Consider the following 13,415-nt stretch of genomic DNA (forward strand, 5'->3'; position numbering starts at 1 on the left):
TCAAAATGCATTTCATTAAGATGGGAGGAGTACATTACATTTCCATTAACAAAAAGACTACAAATGAAAAGAAATATGCTAGAGGTAAACAAAAGGAGGCATTCAGAAGATTTTGGATAATAAAAAACTAAGGCCTATAACGCCTTCATCAAAGCCTCGAACAAAGTACCCCCTACTTAATCCTTTGCTCTAAACCCTCCAAGGATAGCAGGGGCAAGCTTTCCGCTTCGAACATGTCTAGAGCCCCCGAGTTGCGCATTCTTCTCACTATGCCCTTTTTAAGGAACATATAGGACAAGAATCTTCCATAAGGAAGGCACGTGACTACACCTTGGCGAGAAGCAGCCATGGAAACAACTTCGACAAGCCCTTTGAAGATTAGCAATGGAAAGTTTATCTTCTTTCCCCGGAGGGCGCAGAGTATAAACTCCAGATCCTCCATCATGATGCTATCTAGATCATGACTTCGTGGCCGGAAGTTACCCACCAAAAGCTGGTGCCAAATCTTGATGACTTTAGCACTAAAGGGGTCCTTTTCCATGAGGGTTCTCAACATACGGTAGGTGGTCATGTTGATGGTGTTATCATCAAAAGCTTCTCCATAGTTTTCACATCTCCGCAAGTCAGAGATGGTGGAGGGAGTGATGGTAATGTGAGCCCTTCGAACCTCAGATACGATAGTGGTTCTCCCTTCCGGATCTATGCGCAGAGACGCAAACATCCAGAAATCTACTAACATGTTGGGATAAACAGATCCCTCCAAGATTTCAGGATAGAACTGAAGATGTTGGTTAGCAAAGAGTGCGTTGAAGTTGATGTGATTTCCTTCAAGTTCTTCCTCAGAAAGTTTGAACTCTTTTTTGATACAGGCTTTGATGGTGTTGAAGGTTAAGGGTTGCGCCATTTGGGAGAGAAAGAATACAAAGAGGTTTAGTAAACTCTGTATTTTAAAGAGTGTGAGGGGAGGAAGGAAGTTGATAAGAGTTTGGGGAAAGTGTGAAGAAAGAAGTGGAATGCTAACCCTTTATATAGAACACGTTAGCCAAAAGGAACAGTTTATTTCTTGATTATTGATTGGATTGCGATTGGTATCCCCAAGAGAAGTTATGGCCTCCGCCGTTTCCCGCCTTGAAAGTTGAAAAGTAATCATGGTTAAAAACTGATGCACGTACGTCTCAAATAGACGTTTTGAAAAAGGTGATGTCATCATTTAATGATGGTTACGGCTAAGGGAAGTAGAAACGTCAAGTCTAGGTTTTAGAGGATGCGAAGAGCAATCATGTCACGTGGGTGCATTATTAAAATCATTTTGATAATAAAGTGATTTTTGGCAATTGTTAGGAATTGTTAAAACGTTGCTTATGACAACTGCGAAATTAGATGTGCGAAAGATAAAATTGCATGTATGTTCCGGAGGAAGTTTGATTACAAGATAAACTAAGTACGGAATACAAGAATAATAGTCTAAGGACCAAAGTGGTGAATTAAAATCTTTGGGAAGATTATCTTTTATCTTCGAATACTGAATCTCCCACAAGGACATATGACGTTTGATCAGTGCCCGCTGTCTTTTCAGTTCTTCGATCTTTGGCACTAGCTTCTGCGTCGTTTCGAAGTGTCGAATCCCCGACTACGCCGCTTTAGTTAATTCATCTTGATTGGCTTTTTGGATTTTTACCTGACGAGACTGGGCATCCTTTATCTTCCCTTGGAGTTGCTCAATTTCTTGTTTCCAAGTTTTGATATTCGCCTCACAATCTTCATATTCTCGCTGGTTCTTCGAACGCTCAAGCTTCAGGGTGTCAGCCTTCTTTGTTGCATTGTTAGCAGCTTCCCATGAGGAACTGTAAGAAGTAAATTTTTCTGTGAGTTGTCCGTCAATATCCCGTTTTCGAAGGAGATTAGATTGGAGTTGTTCAATCAGAGAACTCAGTAAAACAATTACTTCTGAGACTTTCTCTGGAACAAGAAGTAAGTCCACTTTTTTCAGAAGGTTGTTTAGACCATAATATTTGGTGGAATCCTTGCTGAGAGCTTCGACGAGGTTGGTTTCAAAGAACCTCTCCCTTATCTGACGAAGGAGTTTAGGAATGTCATCCTTGTCACCAGTGCCTTCCAAAACATTAGAAGGGGCTCCAAGCACAAGGGGCGAAACACTATCAACGCTCATCATGGCTTTGAGGAAACTCACAGGATCAGTTTTCTTGAGTTGCTCTAGTTCTGAGGGAGTAAGCGTCGCAGGGGCTTGCTTCGAAGTAGTCGTAGGAGTGACTGTAGTCCCAAGGTTCAAAGTTTCATGAGAACCAGGTGTAGGTAGTTTGGAAGTTTCTTCTGCAGCATCTTGTTCAGATATAGTGTGTTCGCTGCCAGTTGGTTGTCCAGCTGCGTTACCACTATTCAAACATTGCAGGTTCTCCTCCATATTTTCATCCGGGTGAATGGGTGGAGACTCATCATTTGAATGGCTTTCTTCAGCAGACGCAGTCGGAATGATAGTTGCAAGAGGTTGAGTGTCCTCGAGGACGGGAGAGAGCACATGAGATTCGTGTTGAGAAACACCTGCGATGGACAGTCAGAATCGATTAAAACGAAAAAAGGCAGAAATTTCATCTGTCATTTGAAAGAACGAACATGTACCTCGAAGGTTGTCAAGGCCAATATGTAAACTTGAGGCTTTGAGACCAGAAGTAGCGGTACCAGCATGATTCCACATTTACAAGGTAAAATGTGAACTTGATCATTGGAATTAGAATGTAAAGAAATGATTAAATTATGAAACCCAAATACCTTGGTTGGAATGTTGTCTGGACTTGAGTTATGACTCCATGATGGGGATAGTACTAGCAGCTTTCAAGGGTGATCCATCAGAGGATACTTTATCACTCGACGAAGTAATCTTCGAACCCCCAGATCCTTTTTCTTTGGCTGAAGGGGTAGCAGCTCTTTGTCTTTTCTTTGTCGCTTGTCTGGTGCGAGGAGGAGATTTATCTTCATCATCCGAATCGGCTGTTTGAGGAACTTTTCGTTTCGAAGATGTTGGAGGTTTCGAACTCTAGAATACATGTTTAAAACCAAGTGAGTAATATTCATAAAGTTTCACATGTTAGGATATGAGAGTATGTATGTACCGTGGGTTTTTTGCCAGTGGTGACAGAATCACTCTCACTCGCCTTGGTGTTCCTCGAAGTTCCAGAACCCTTTTGTACAGGAGCTTCCTTGATTTGTCTCTTTCGAGTAACAGCTGCGAACGAAATATGAATCAATATTTCAATGGAAAAAGGAAAATTTAGTTGAAGGATCATCTAAACTCCAACCTTCAGGTATTGGAGTCAAAACGCGAACATGCTCTAGATCTATATGAAGATGTCCTTTGAAAGTGTCCAAGGTGTGCTTAGTCGGGACCACTCGTTCAGCGCGTTTTTTGGTTTGTTCTTAAAGAATTTTCATGGGATTCCCACACATAAACCAGTCTGGAAAAGGAGGGCTTAAAGCCACACCAAAATCAGCACTAGGTAGTGGAGGAAATTTTGGAGGATGAAGTTCGAAAGCCACTTTATAACGTAGTTCAGGTCGAACAGACGTGGGCAATTTCAACTTATCCAGTTTAGCAGAAAACTTTTCACTTAAAGTGACCGCGGCTTCACGAACGGTCCGACTAAGATCATCAGGCCTATAGATAGTTTCAAAGAATTTTTGAAATGCTTGGATTTCTTTAATATGAGTCGAAGTACCTTTATGGAAATTCTCCTGCACATCAGCAAAAGCTTCAGTTAGTTCCCGAGTAAGGCTTTCAGCATCAAAGATTTGTATGGAATAATACTCTGTCCACCATTGATGAAAATCTATGGTAGAATAAAAAGTAGGCTCAAAAGAAACGGGAAACAAATTGGCGATGCCAACATATCGGGAGATTTTTTATTCATATTCATCTTCTGCCATATGCAAAGTGTGTAGACACATGTGATTCCTTTTGTCATACAAACACTTTGGTTTGAGTTGAACCAACCCAAATTATCTCGAGACCAAATTTGGTTGATAACAAAGGAGACAACAGTGACTTTTTGAAGATTGAAGTCGGTGATATAACAACTTTGGGGTGAGGAAAGCTTCCCAAATAGTCATAGATTCAGCTTGTTGATCAGGAGAAGTTGCTGGAAATTCTCGAGTAAACCATTCGGGACCCACCTTACATTTTACGAATGGAGCCATCGAGGGGGTGAACTGATAACGTTTGGCGAACATCATTATGAATGCCAGGAAGGTTTTACGAAGTTTGCCAGTTTCTTCCTTTGGAGTTAGGTAAGCTAATCTGGTTCCTTCCACTATTCGATTCTTTATAGTCGCACTTTCTTCATCCACAACACTTTTATATGGGAGGTGAGCCTCAAAAGTGGCATTAAGCCATAGTTGCAACAACCAGAAAGGACCAGCGAAAAGAAGAGATCCCGTTTTGTAGTTCTTAACAAGGTTCGTTGCTTCACCAAGATTCTCGCAAAGAAATCCTAGAATTAACTGGTCTAAGTTTAATTTCTTCCCAGCATTTAACTGGTTGGCCAAGCAAAGATATCTTTTTGCTACTTGTATGGACCTAGAGCAAAAGACGCATCTCGAGAGCCAAAGTGCTAGAAATGCTATGTGTTCTTCGTCAGAAACGTCTGGGTCTGCTTCGTTGTGGTATTGTTGAATGAAGGCAGTATAAGTGATTGTGGCTTCGTTAAATTGAATGGTGTCAATGTCCATGAAATTTGGGTCGAAGGTTTCTCCAGTTGGTCGAAGCCCTGTGATAGCAGCTACATCGAAGAGGGTAGGGGTAACCATCCCGCATGGAAGGTGGAAGGTATTGTGAGAAGCATCCCAGAAGTAAACTGACGCTACTAACATGGTTTGGTTATATTCTAAACCTGTTTTGGATAACTGGATTAAGTCATAAATCCCTAGTTGTTTCCAGAAAGACGCATTTTGTTTTTCTACCTTTGTTAGCCAAGCGTAATACAGTTCAGGATCTTTTGCTAAAGGGATTGGCCTAAAGACTTTCACAAAATTGGTTACATAGTTTAACCTAATTTTCGCTAAGACCAAAGGAGTTTCAGTTGAGGTTTCTTTTGTGTTATCAGGATTAGCTGAGACTGGGTGACCTTCATCATCTATCTTATTCTTGCTAACTAAGGCTCTAGTTTTATAATATGCAGGGAAGAATTTATTCAAAGAGGGGTTGTTTCCTCCTGGTAACGGACCCATGAAAGCATGATTTTTTCCAGAAAGTTCAAAGGGTATGATTACCTGAGAAGCGTAGATAGCGCGCGCCTCTACGTCATTTGGATCTGGCATGTGTTCTTGATTCTTTATCAGCGTAGGGTGTTGGAAAATGACAAGACATTTTGAAAGAGGAGCCATAAATGATTATGACGTTACTCAGTTGTCTTGGAACTCTAAGAAGTGAGCAAAACGAAATCTCATTATGACAAGAAACGCATATTTCTCTTGTTTTTCGAAATAGGCATTTATTTGGGACAATTTGTTGGCTGAAGATTTCGTTCAAGAAGAATATTCTCTGGAGAGGAAGAGTTCGAAGGAAGATGGTTACTGATGACCATTTTTTAGATTAAAGTGGCTACTGATGGCCATGTTTTCGAGAATGTTGTTTGAGTTGGAATAAAGATGGTTAGACTTTGAGCTAATTCGAAGAGGAATATCTTTAAAAGACTTAAACGTTTTTGCGAAATACATAAAGTACTGAAGCTGAACGTGTCTTCGTGGCATTCTCGATTCTGGTTGCGTTGTCACGTGTCGAAAGAAGATTCAGGCGGGATGATTTGAATTTCGAAGTAGTTTGTGTAACCGCACAAAGACAGGTGGCATCCTAGGGATTCTTGTGGGCAACGTGGCATTAGATTAGTGTAGGACCGTTAGGGTCGAAAACTAGTATAAATAAGGGTCTTAATGTTAGGACTCCGTGTGTTCATTTTGTACAAATCACTCACAAATCACTCAAGTATCAAGTGTTTAAAGAACGAGTTCGCTGAGAAATGTACGTATGACACCAACATCAATTTAAATACATTTGCAAGTTTCCTTTATTCAAGTATCTTTTCACTATTACCGCTTTCATTTACTTTCCGTTATTTATACTCTTGCATTTCTTTCATTGTGTTCAAACTTTCATTTCGAAACACTTTACATTCCTGCAATTTACATTACTGCATGTTATATTCCTGTACTTTACTTTTCTGCAATTTACATGCTTTTATTTATGTTTCTTCGAAAGTTATATTAACTTGTATAACCAGTACTATTCCAAGTGAACATTCATAAGACCGAATCACAAAATAAGTCTTCTCGAAGTCAGAACAGGCAAACATGAATCGAATCCTTTCAAAAGACATTTGTTTGACTATGTCCTAGGATCAATCTAGTCGATCCTGCAAGTAACCAAAGTATATTTTATAGTTTGGAGGACTAGCGGTTGTTTACCGGAAATCACTGTAAACAATAACTTAGCTTATAAATTAATTATACAATAGTTAAATGAAATATATAAATATATACATTGCTATCATACTATTGTTGTTTTTCTTTCTGCATTGTCCCTTTTTTAGGGAACCAAAATTCAAATGCACGTTGTAGTGAACCAGGGAACAACCGATATAGTTGATGCTTGTCCCTAGAATTCGAGGGTGTTCCAAATACAACAATCAAACCCCCTCGACACTTGGCATACAAGAAGCCAAGAGTTCTGTTAGATACGCTTTGAGCGCCCGACTACAATAATCAATTCCCTACACTGCCTCGTGCGCCCTCAAGAGTCAGGGTTTTTGCAGGAAACTCTTCGAGCGCCCAAATACGCAATCAATTACCCACAAAGCCTCGTGCGCTTTCTAAATCCAGAGGAGCTGTCAAAGATGCTTTGCACGGACGACTACAACAACTAGTTCTCATAGGGGTGCTATCGGAGACGTTTTGCATGTCCGAATACAACATTCAAACACCACATGTCAAAGAAATACATGCTTTCACGTGTAGATGGCACAACCCCTCCCTGTGGATCTAGACAATCTGAGAGAGAGCGTGGTGAAGCCTGGATACATCAACCTCGATCTGACTTATAGCCTCGGGGGCAGTGGTGGGGATCCTCTACCTCTGATCGGGTAAGATCCTATGTGCGTGGAGCGCGGTTCAAAGTATGGCCGCATCTAGTCAGCTTCATGCCCTTAATCAATAAGTATAAATCGAAACACCACCGCAACTAACCAGATTGATACCTTATCCATGTGAACATGATTAATGCATATTTGCGTCTAACTCGTTCGATATAAAATATTTACAAGTACGACTAGGAGCATAAATGCCGAGAGCCTAACTCGTGTTCCACCATTTTCAAGCTAACATACTGACACTTCAAACTAAAATGATGCTTCCTCTTTGCAAGTTCATTCCGAGCACAACGATACGCTAGTTCCTCGACATTCTACTAACCTCAGAGCGAGACAACTTAAAACTGTTACGCAAAGACTAAAGATCATTTACACTTCTAGGGTTTCATGACTAACTAACCAAGTGACTAACTTGGATTCTATCACAACAATCAACCTACAATAACACTTAATAGTTCAATAAAAATGATCATGGAAACAATCGTGTTGGGTAGCCTCATTAAGCAAAAGATATTCCTTTTATAAAGGAATTCTTAAACATATCTAATTTCAATAGAAAAAAATTAATTAGAGAATGAGTTTATTAGGCAAGGCATTATCCTAAAGTGCCCCATTTATATGTGCGTTAATGTTGGTGGTTGATAGTTCGGATGGAGGGATAATATGAACGTGTTTGTGCTTCTGCAAGCTTTCACATTTCGTCACAACTTTTAAAAAGAGCATGGAGAGGTCTTTCTTAGCATGGGGGAGTTTTTCAAGATTTGTTTTCATGAGATTCCAATAAGAATAAGGAGGATACATCAAACATTCAATACATATGATTATTTGCAATACATATTTGCACTTCTTCCTAGATACACAATGATTAAATATTGACAATTTTTTCTTAGAAAATGAAAATCTTGACAAATGAGTATATCTCATATTTATGCCATCTTGAATTGGTTCTTAATTTACAAAGGTAAATTAGATATCCATCTACTAAACATGACAAAGCATTGCTCAGGAGTGTACTCAGGTGCTGTATGACCTGAACCCTGTAATTAATTAAACCAAAATTGATATAAGAAATTTACGCATTCCAATCAGTTACACTTAACTATTTAACCAAATTAAGTGTTTCAAGTATTTGTTATTTAATTTGTAATTTTTTACCTTCACGGTTGCAAATGTCATTCGATTTGAATAAGTCCTTGTGTATCTGTTAGACAGAAAAATAATTGATTAAGATCAAATGAATTAGTTTGATGGCATTATGATACAATTGGAATCAAGCTAACCAATAAATTGGTCGCTTTTTAGTTCGACCAGTTGAATCGGCAAATTTAATCAGTCTTTTAAAACATTGATATGAAGTTTCATGCTTACCCTCCAACTTGGTCATTTACAAACCATGGCCTCCAATCATCCACAATGGAGTAGTTTAGATTTCTTATCCAAGCTTGAGTAGATGTAAAAGGAACAACTAAATCATGATCCCCGCTGCCAACAATACATCGATTGTCAAAACAAATGTTGATGTTATAAACATATTCATAATAAATCATGACTGTGTTGAAATATCAATCATTAGCCTTTTTATCAACAATCGAGATTATTTACTTCAACTAAAGAGAAAATCTTTACTTGTATATCAAAGAGCGGTATCCTTTCTTGCTTAGGTTTACATGAAACTCAAAGCTACCATGGATATCTTCCTCAAAATCCGTAGTGTAACAGCGTTCCCATTTCCCTATGGTTCCCTGCAAAGCTCAAAGTTATGGTCATTAATATGATATTGATAACAACCACTAGTTTGATGAGTCTTCTTCAATGCATTCAACTTAATGAGATTATAGAGTTATCAGATCAAACCTCTCGAATATGAAGTGCCTTACGAACATTATGATCATTGGCCCATTTAGTTGCTAGGTAAAAACTATAAATCTACAAAAATGCAAACTAACATCAAATTTGAAACATTGTGAACATAATAGTGTGAATAGACAAGTTATGCAAATAATTACTTGGCAACTTAATTCGGGCACTTTGAGATGAGAACTAAGAGGTTTCTTCAACTCTTGAGTCAAAGATCTCCTCCATAGACGCGAGTCATCTTTGCAATAGCGATCCAAAATGTAGAACGCATTAATTCCCGAAAGACACTGAAGATAGTTTATAAATATGGTAAACGAATTCGGTTGAAGGGGTTCCCTCTACCTAACTCCAAGTATTTGATTTAATAAATAAATTGTAAAATAAATAATTTTTTATATTCTAAAGTTGTTACTTTATAAATATCAACTTCTTTCCATTAATACATAAACATGAATAAATGTTTCCGTCATATGATTGAACTCTAAACCTGCAATTTACATCATTTTAATTCAACTAGCACATAATCGTTAAGTTACCTCATACCCCATAAAATAAATAGTTTTAATGAAGGATAAATTACTTACCTCGTCAAAGGATTCGAGATCTCTTAAACATAACTCGTTTTCAGAATCTACATCAATATATTCTCCTTTACAATTTCTCTCCAGTGACTGTTGTCAAAAGATAGGGATAAACAATTAAACATTAAATCGTCCTTTAAACTCAAATACAAACACATTATCATTGTAGTCATGTGATAAATACAATGTATGTAGCTTTATTAAATAAGACTTAAATGTATTTTTGGCCCTCGAATTTTTTATGAAACATTAATTTAGTCTCTTGATTCGAAGTTTGGGATTTTACCTTCGATTTCACATATTCGCTTCAGCCGAAACCGTGGTTTTTAGCCTTAAACATTATGAATTTTGGTCCTAAAATTGGTGAGCTTTCTGCCCAATTTTAAATACGGAGAGAAAATAGAAAAAATATATATCTCTTATGGAGCCAAAATAATCACCTTGGAGCAAAAAATATGAGTAGTTACAAAATTACTACAATGTGGAAATTTGGGGGACAAAACCCCAAATTTGAAAAGGAGACTATAACCTAATTTCAAATAAAATAGGTTCAAAAGTAAATCTAAGCCTAATAATATTACCGCATAGAGTTCATTAGAAATGAGTCCCATTCCATGAGCATATGGAATGTGATAATTGATTTCTTCGAAAGTTGTCATGGGATTTCCTAGTAGATATCCCTGAAAATTTTAGAAAAATAGTTTAGGATTCTTAGTGTATATAACAAGGGATGTGGTAGCAAACTAACAAACGTATTTGGGATTTTAGAAATCACTCTTTCAATCATATTTTTGTCTGTAATAAAAGAGATGGACATAAATTATGGTTGGAAACCTGAAGGTTTATCAACGGTTTGAGACCTTTTTCATTTCCTGTTACTCAAAAAAAAAATTTGTCAGTTTTTTTTGTGTTAATCCCGATTCGGTTCTCAGGGGAAGTGTCCCGGCTCACCATTACTTGAATAACTAATTCATAATAAAAATTGAGCCATTTAGAATTTCTAACCATTTGAAATTTCTTGAACAATGGCTGGTACAGGAATGCCAGAGTATGAATCAGCTCCCATGTAGAATTCATTTGAAAGAAATTCAGAGTGATCGATCAGCCACTACAAATACAAATAATCAAAGGCCGAATGTAGTCTTCATTCAAAAAAAGCGGACAAACATACACAAACGTGTTTGTCTGCACGCTAGTTAGCGTAATGAAATACCTTCCTAAGAAATTGATGAACATGATGAACTAGTTTCCAATCGCTTCGATGAGCAGTGACATTTTTAGCATACGAGAAACCAGTTCCAAAGGGCAAATCAACAAAAATAATGCTGCTTAGCTGACCAAAAGATGATTAACATTACTACCAGTAAATCACCTTTTAACATAAACAAATTATATAAACAGTGATTCTCAACACCTTAGTCCAAGATTGTGGCCTCGAAACCAAACTAGGCACGCTCCCGTCGTACTCCTTTTTTTCAAATGCAAACGGACCTATTAATATTCAATTGAATATTGTTGAGTGGATCATTTTTAGCAGGATAAATTCTACTGATAAGCTAAATCAAACACAAGAAACTATGACTTGTGACATAACATGAATTCACCGAATTAAAAATAAAGTTGTGTTTCGAAAATTACCTATTTGATCGACAAGACCGGAAAAAGAAGAACAACCAGGGCCACCAGTTAACCAAAGCATAAGAGGATCTTTTTTAGGATTATTCTCTGACTTGATGAAATAATAGAACACTTGCATGTCATCATCAGTTTCCCCTAACCCCACATACCTATCAAATTTAACACAACTACATTACTTTACTTGCCACACAAGTCACAACACACAATAGTACCTCTGGATTAGTGTCAACACCAACAATTGTGATTACGTTTAATTTGATATTTTTTCAAACACAACACAACAAAACATACGTCAAATACATCAATTATTCAATGAATCAGTTATTCAATATTTACCGGATTACAAAATTTGTAAAAGTCAACAATACCTAAAATTAAAGTAGAAAATGCAATGGTTAGGAATGATTACCCGGTTTCAAGTTCAAATGGAAGTGGTCCTTGAAAACCAGGAAGGTGGTCAACCTTTGAGCTAGAAGAAGCTTCAATATGAGTTAACATGAAAAGCACACCAAGAGCAAATAGAATCTGAAAACTATGACATGAAAGAATCAACATGTTCATCTTTGCAAGCATTGTTTCTGGTCAATACTTTATGTTCTTGTTGATGATTATGAGTTGTTGATGAGAATCATCATCATTTTTGTCCTTTTAATTTAAATATCAATGTGTCGTTGTTGAATTTTGCAGTAGTTGAATATAAAATATTAGGAGAAGGAGGAGCACCTTTTACTTTAATTATTGATTAATAAAATATAGACGCATGATCCACAGATAATTTTTTGTGTTATTCTATAAAATTAAGGTAGATTCGGATGAATTGCTGCTCATTTTGTCTCTATTTTTTTATTAGTATAAGTGAAATTACAAAATTACTTTTATTTAAATTATAAGTAGGAGGAGTGTCTTATGGCTTTGGCTTAGGAGTGAGTCTAAATGAGTGGGTCATCATTAAGAATCGGAGGAGCAGTTAGTTAATCTATGAGACTTGTAATTTTTCGGTTATTCACACAGCATGTGGTTTGACACGCTCTCTCATGAGTCACAACGAAAGAATATTGGAACGGGTTGGGCCGAGTTTTACCATATGATTTCTCCTTTTCGCGCCAAAGTATCTTTCATATTATTTACAAGTTGGATATTATAGGGTAGAGTTCTTTGAGCTTAACCAAAGTTATTCCAATCCAATGTCCTTCAAACATAATGTTATAGGAAAAAGTTGTTAAGATATGTCTTTTGAGTCCATGTTCCCTCAAACAAAAGGTTCGGAAAGGCGTAGTGGTTAAGATATGACATTCCACTCCCTCAAACAGAAGGTTTGTAAGAACGAAGTGATTAAAATAAGACATTTCCAATTGACAGTTCCTATGTAACGGAGGAGTGGTTAAGATAGGACATTTCACTCTAGAATGAAGGACAAACTATTTGGATGAAGTTAGAAAAGGGTAATGTTAATGATTCTTGGGAACTAACTTTTAAGAGGTGTTTACTAGGGAGGATAGATTTCTATTAGCGCCTTAATTGCAATAATTAGAAGGATTAGTTTATATGGTACGGAAAAAAAGAGAGCACTCAATAATTTTTTTAATAGACTGGTTAGTATTGGTTTCCTTTGTATTACGCGAGTGAACCCGCTCCTATAATTGATTTTAATCTTGACAAGTTGAGTAAGAGAGGGAAGGAGGTCATCAATTTCTTAGAAGAGTTTTATATCATAAATGCAAGAGAGACGATGGGTTGTGAGAAAGAAGACAAAATTCTTGACGATTACTTAAGTAAATGCCCCCTTTGTATTAACCTTTTGATTCTTTTACAGTGCAGATGGCTCCCATGTCAATTGTTAAGAAAAAAGTCAAATGAGGTAATGTGTGATCCACCAACTTAAGAGTGACCCTTCTGATTTGATAAATCGAGGATCAAAGAAGAGGAAACACATGGAAGAAACTCAGATAATTTCAACTATTCTTATTACGATTGTGAAGTCAGTCATTGCTAACGAGACCCGGTCTCCTTCTCAAAGAAAACCGCCATCGACTTCTTCTAGGAGTAAGGGAGGGCGCTAGAATGAGAATTTCAACGCCAAAGGGTTTATGTGAGCATTTCAATTTTTCCAATGACATCCAGATGGTTCAATATCTGGTTCCTTACTAGACCTTTTTATGTCAACATTTAAATGATTAGGTAAATTTAG

The 13,415-nt window shown here is 37.2% G+C and overlaps 1 protein-coding gene across 2 annotated transcripts; it reads right to left on the bottom strand.

Moving 5' to 3' along the window:
* Positions 1-7,901: 7,901 nt before the first annotated feature.
* Positions 7,902-11,906, bottom strand: LOC131640411 (serine carboxypeptidase-like 12). Of its 2 annotated transcripts, XM_058910807.1 has the most exons (14): positions 11,637-11,906; positions 11,228-11,376; positions 11,004-11,080; positions 10,803-10,922; positions 10,595-10,697; positions 10,424-10,461; positions 10,171-10,269; positions 9,593-9,679; positions 9,158-9,295; positions 9,006-9,077; positions 8,778-8,893; positions 8,520-8,633; positions 8,307-8,352; positions 7,902-8,188 (listed from the first exon to the last, which is right to left on the bottom strand). In XM_058910807.1, the coding sequence occupies exons 1-14, from the start codon at positions 11,798-11,800 to the stop codon at positions 8,105-8,107; spliced, it is 1,407 nt and encodes a 468-aa protein (XP_058766790.1). In that variant the 5' UTR covers positions 11,801-11,906; the 3' UTR covers positions 7,902-8,104. The 2 variants fall into 2 exon arrangements, with proteins under 2 accessions (XP_058766790.1, XP_058766791.1); XM_058910808.1 differs by lacking the exon at positions 9,158-9,295.
* Between the last annotated feature and the right edge of the window lie 1,509 nt (positions 11,907-13,415).

Source organism: Vicia villosa, unplaced genomic scaffold (assembly GCF_029867415.1).
Source record: "Vicia villosa cultivar HV-30 ecotype Madison, WI unplaced genomic scaffold, Vvil1.0 ctg.003107F_1_1, whole genome shotgun sequence".
NCBI classification, from domain to species: Eukaryota; Viridiplantae; Streptophyta; class Magnoliopsida; order Fabales; family Fabaceae; genus Vicia; species Vicia villosa.

Excerpts from the sequence above, each read along its gene's own strand:
- LOC131640411 (XM_058910807.1), bottom strand. The coding sequence starts at position 11,800 with ATGCTTGCAAAGATGAACATGTTGATTCTTTCATGTCATAGTTTTCAG. Across the intron at positions 8,634-8,777 it reads TACCGCTCTTTGATATACAA|CGGGGATCATGATTTAGTTG; the intron begins GTAAAGATTTTC and ends TATTGTTGGCAG. Across the intron at positions 8,189-8,306 it reads TGACATTTGCAACCGTGAAG|GGTTCAGGTCATACAGCACC; the intron begins GTAAAAAATTAC and ends AATTAATTACAG.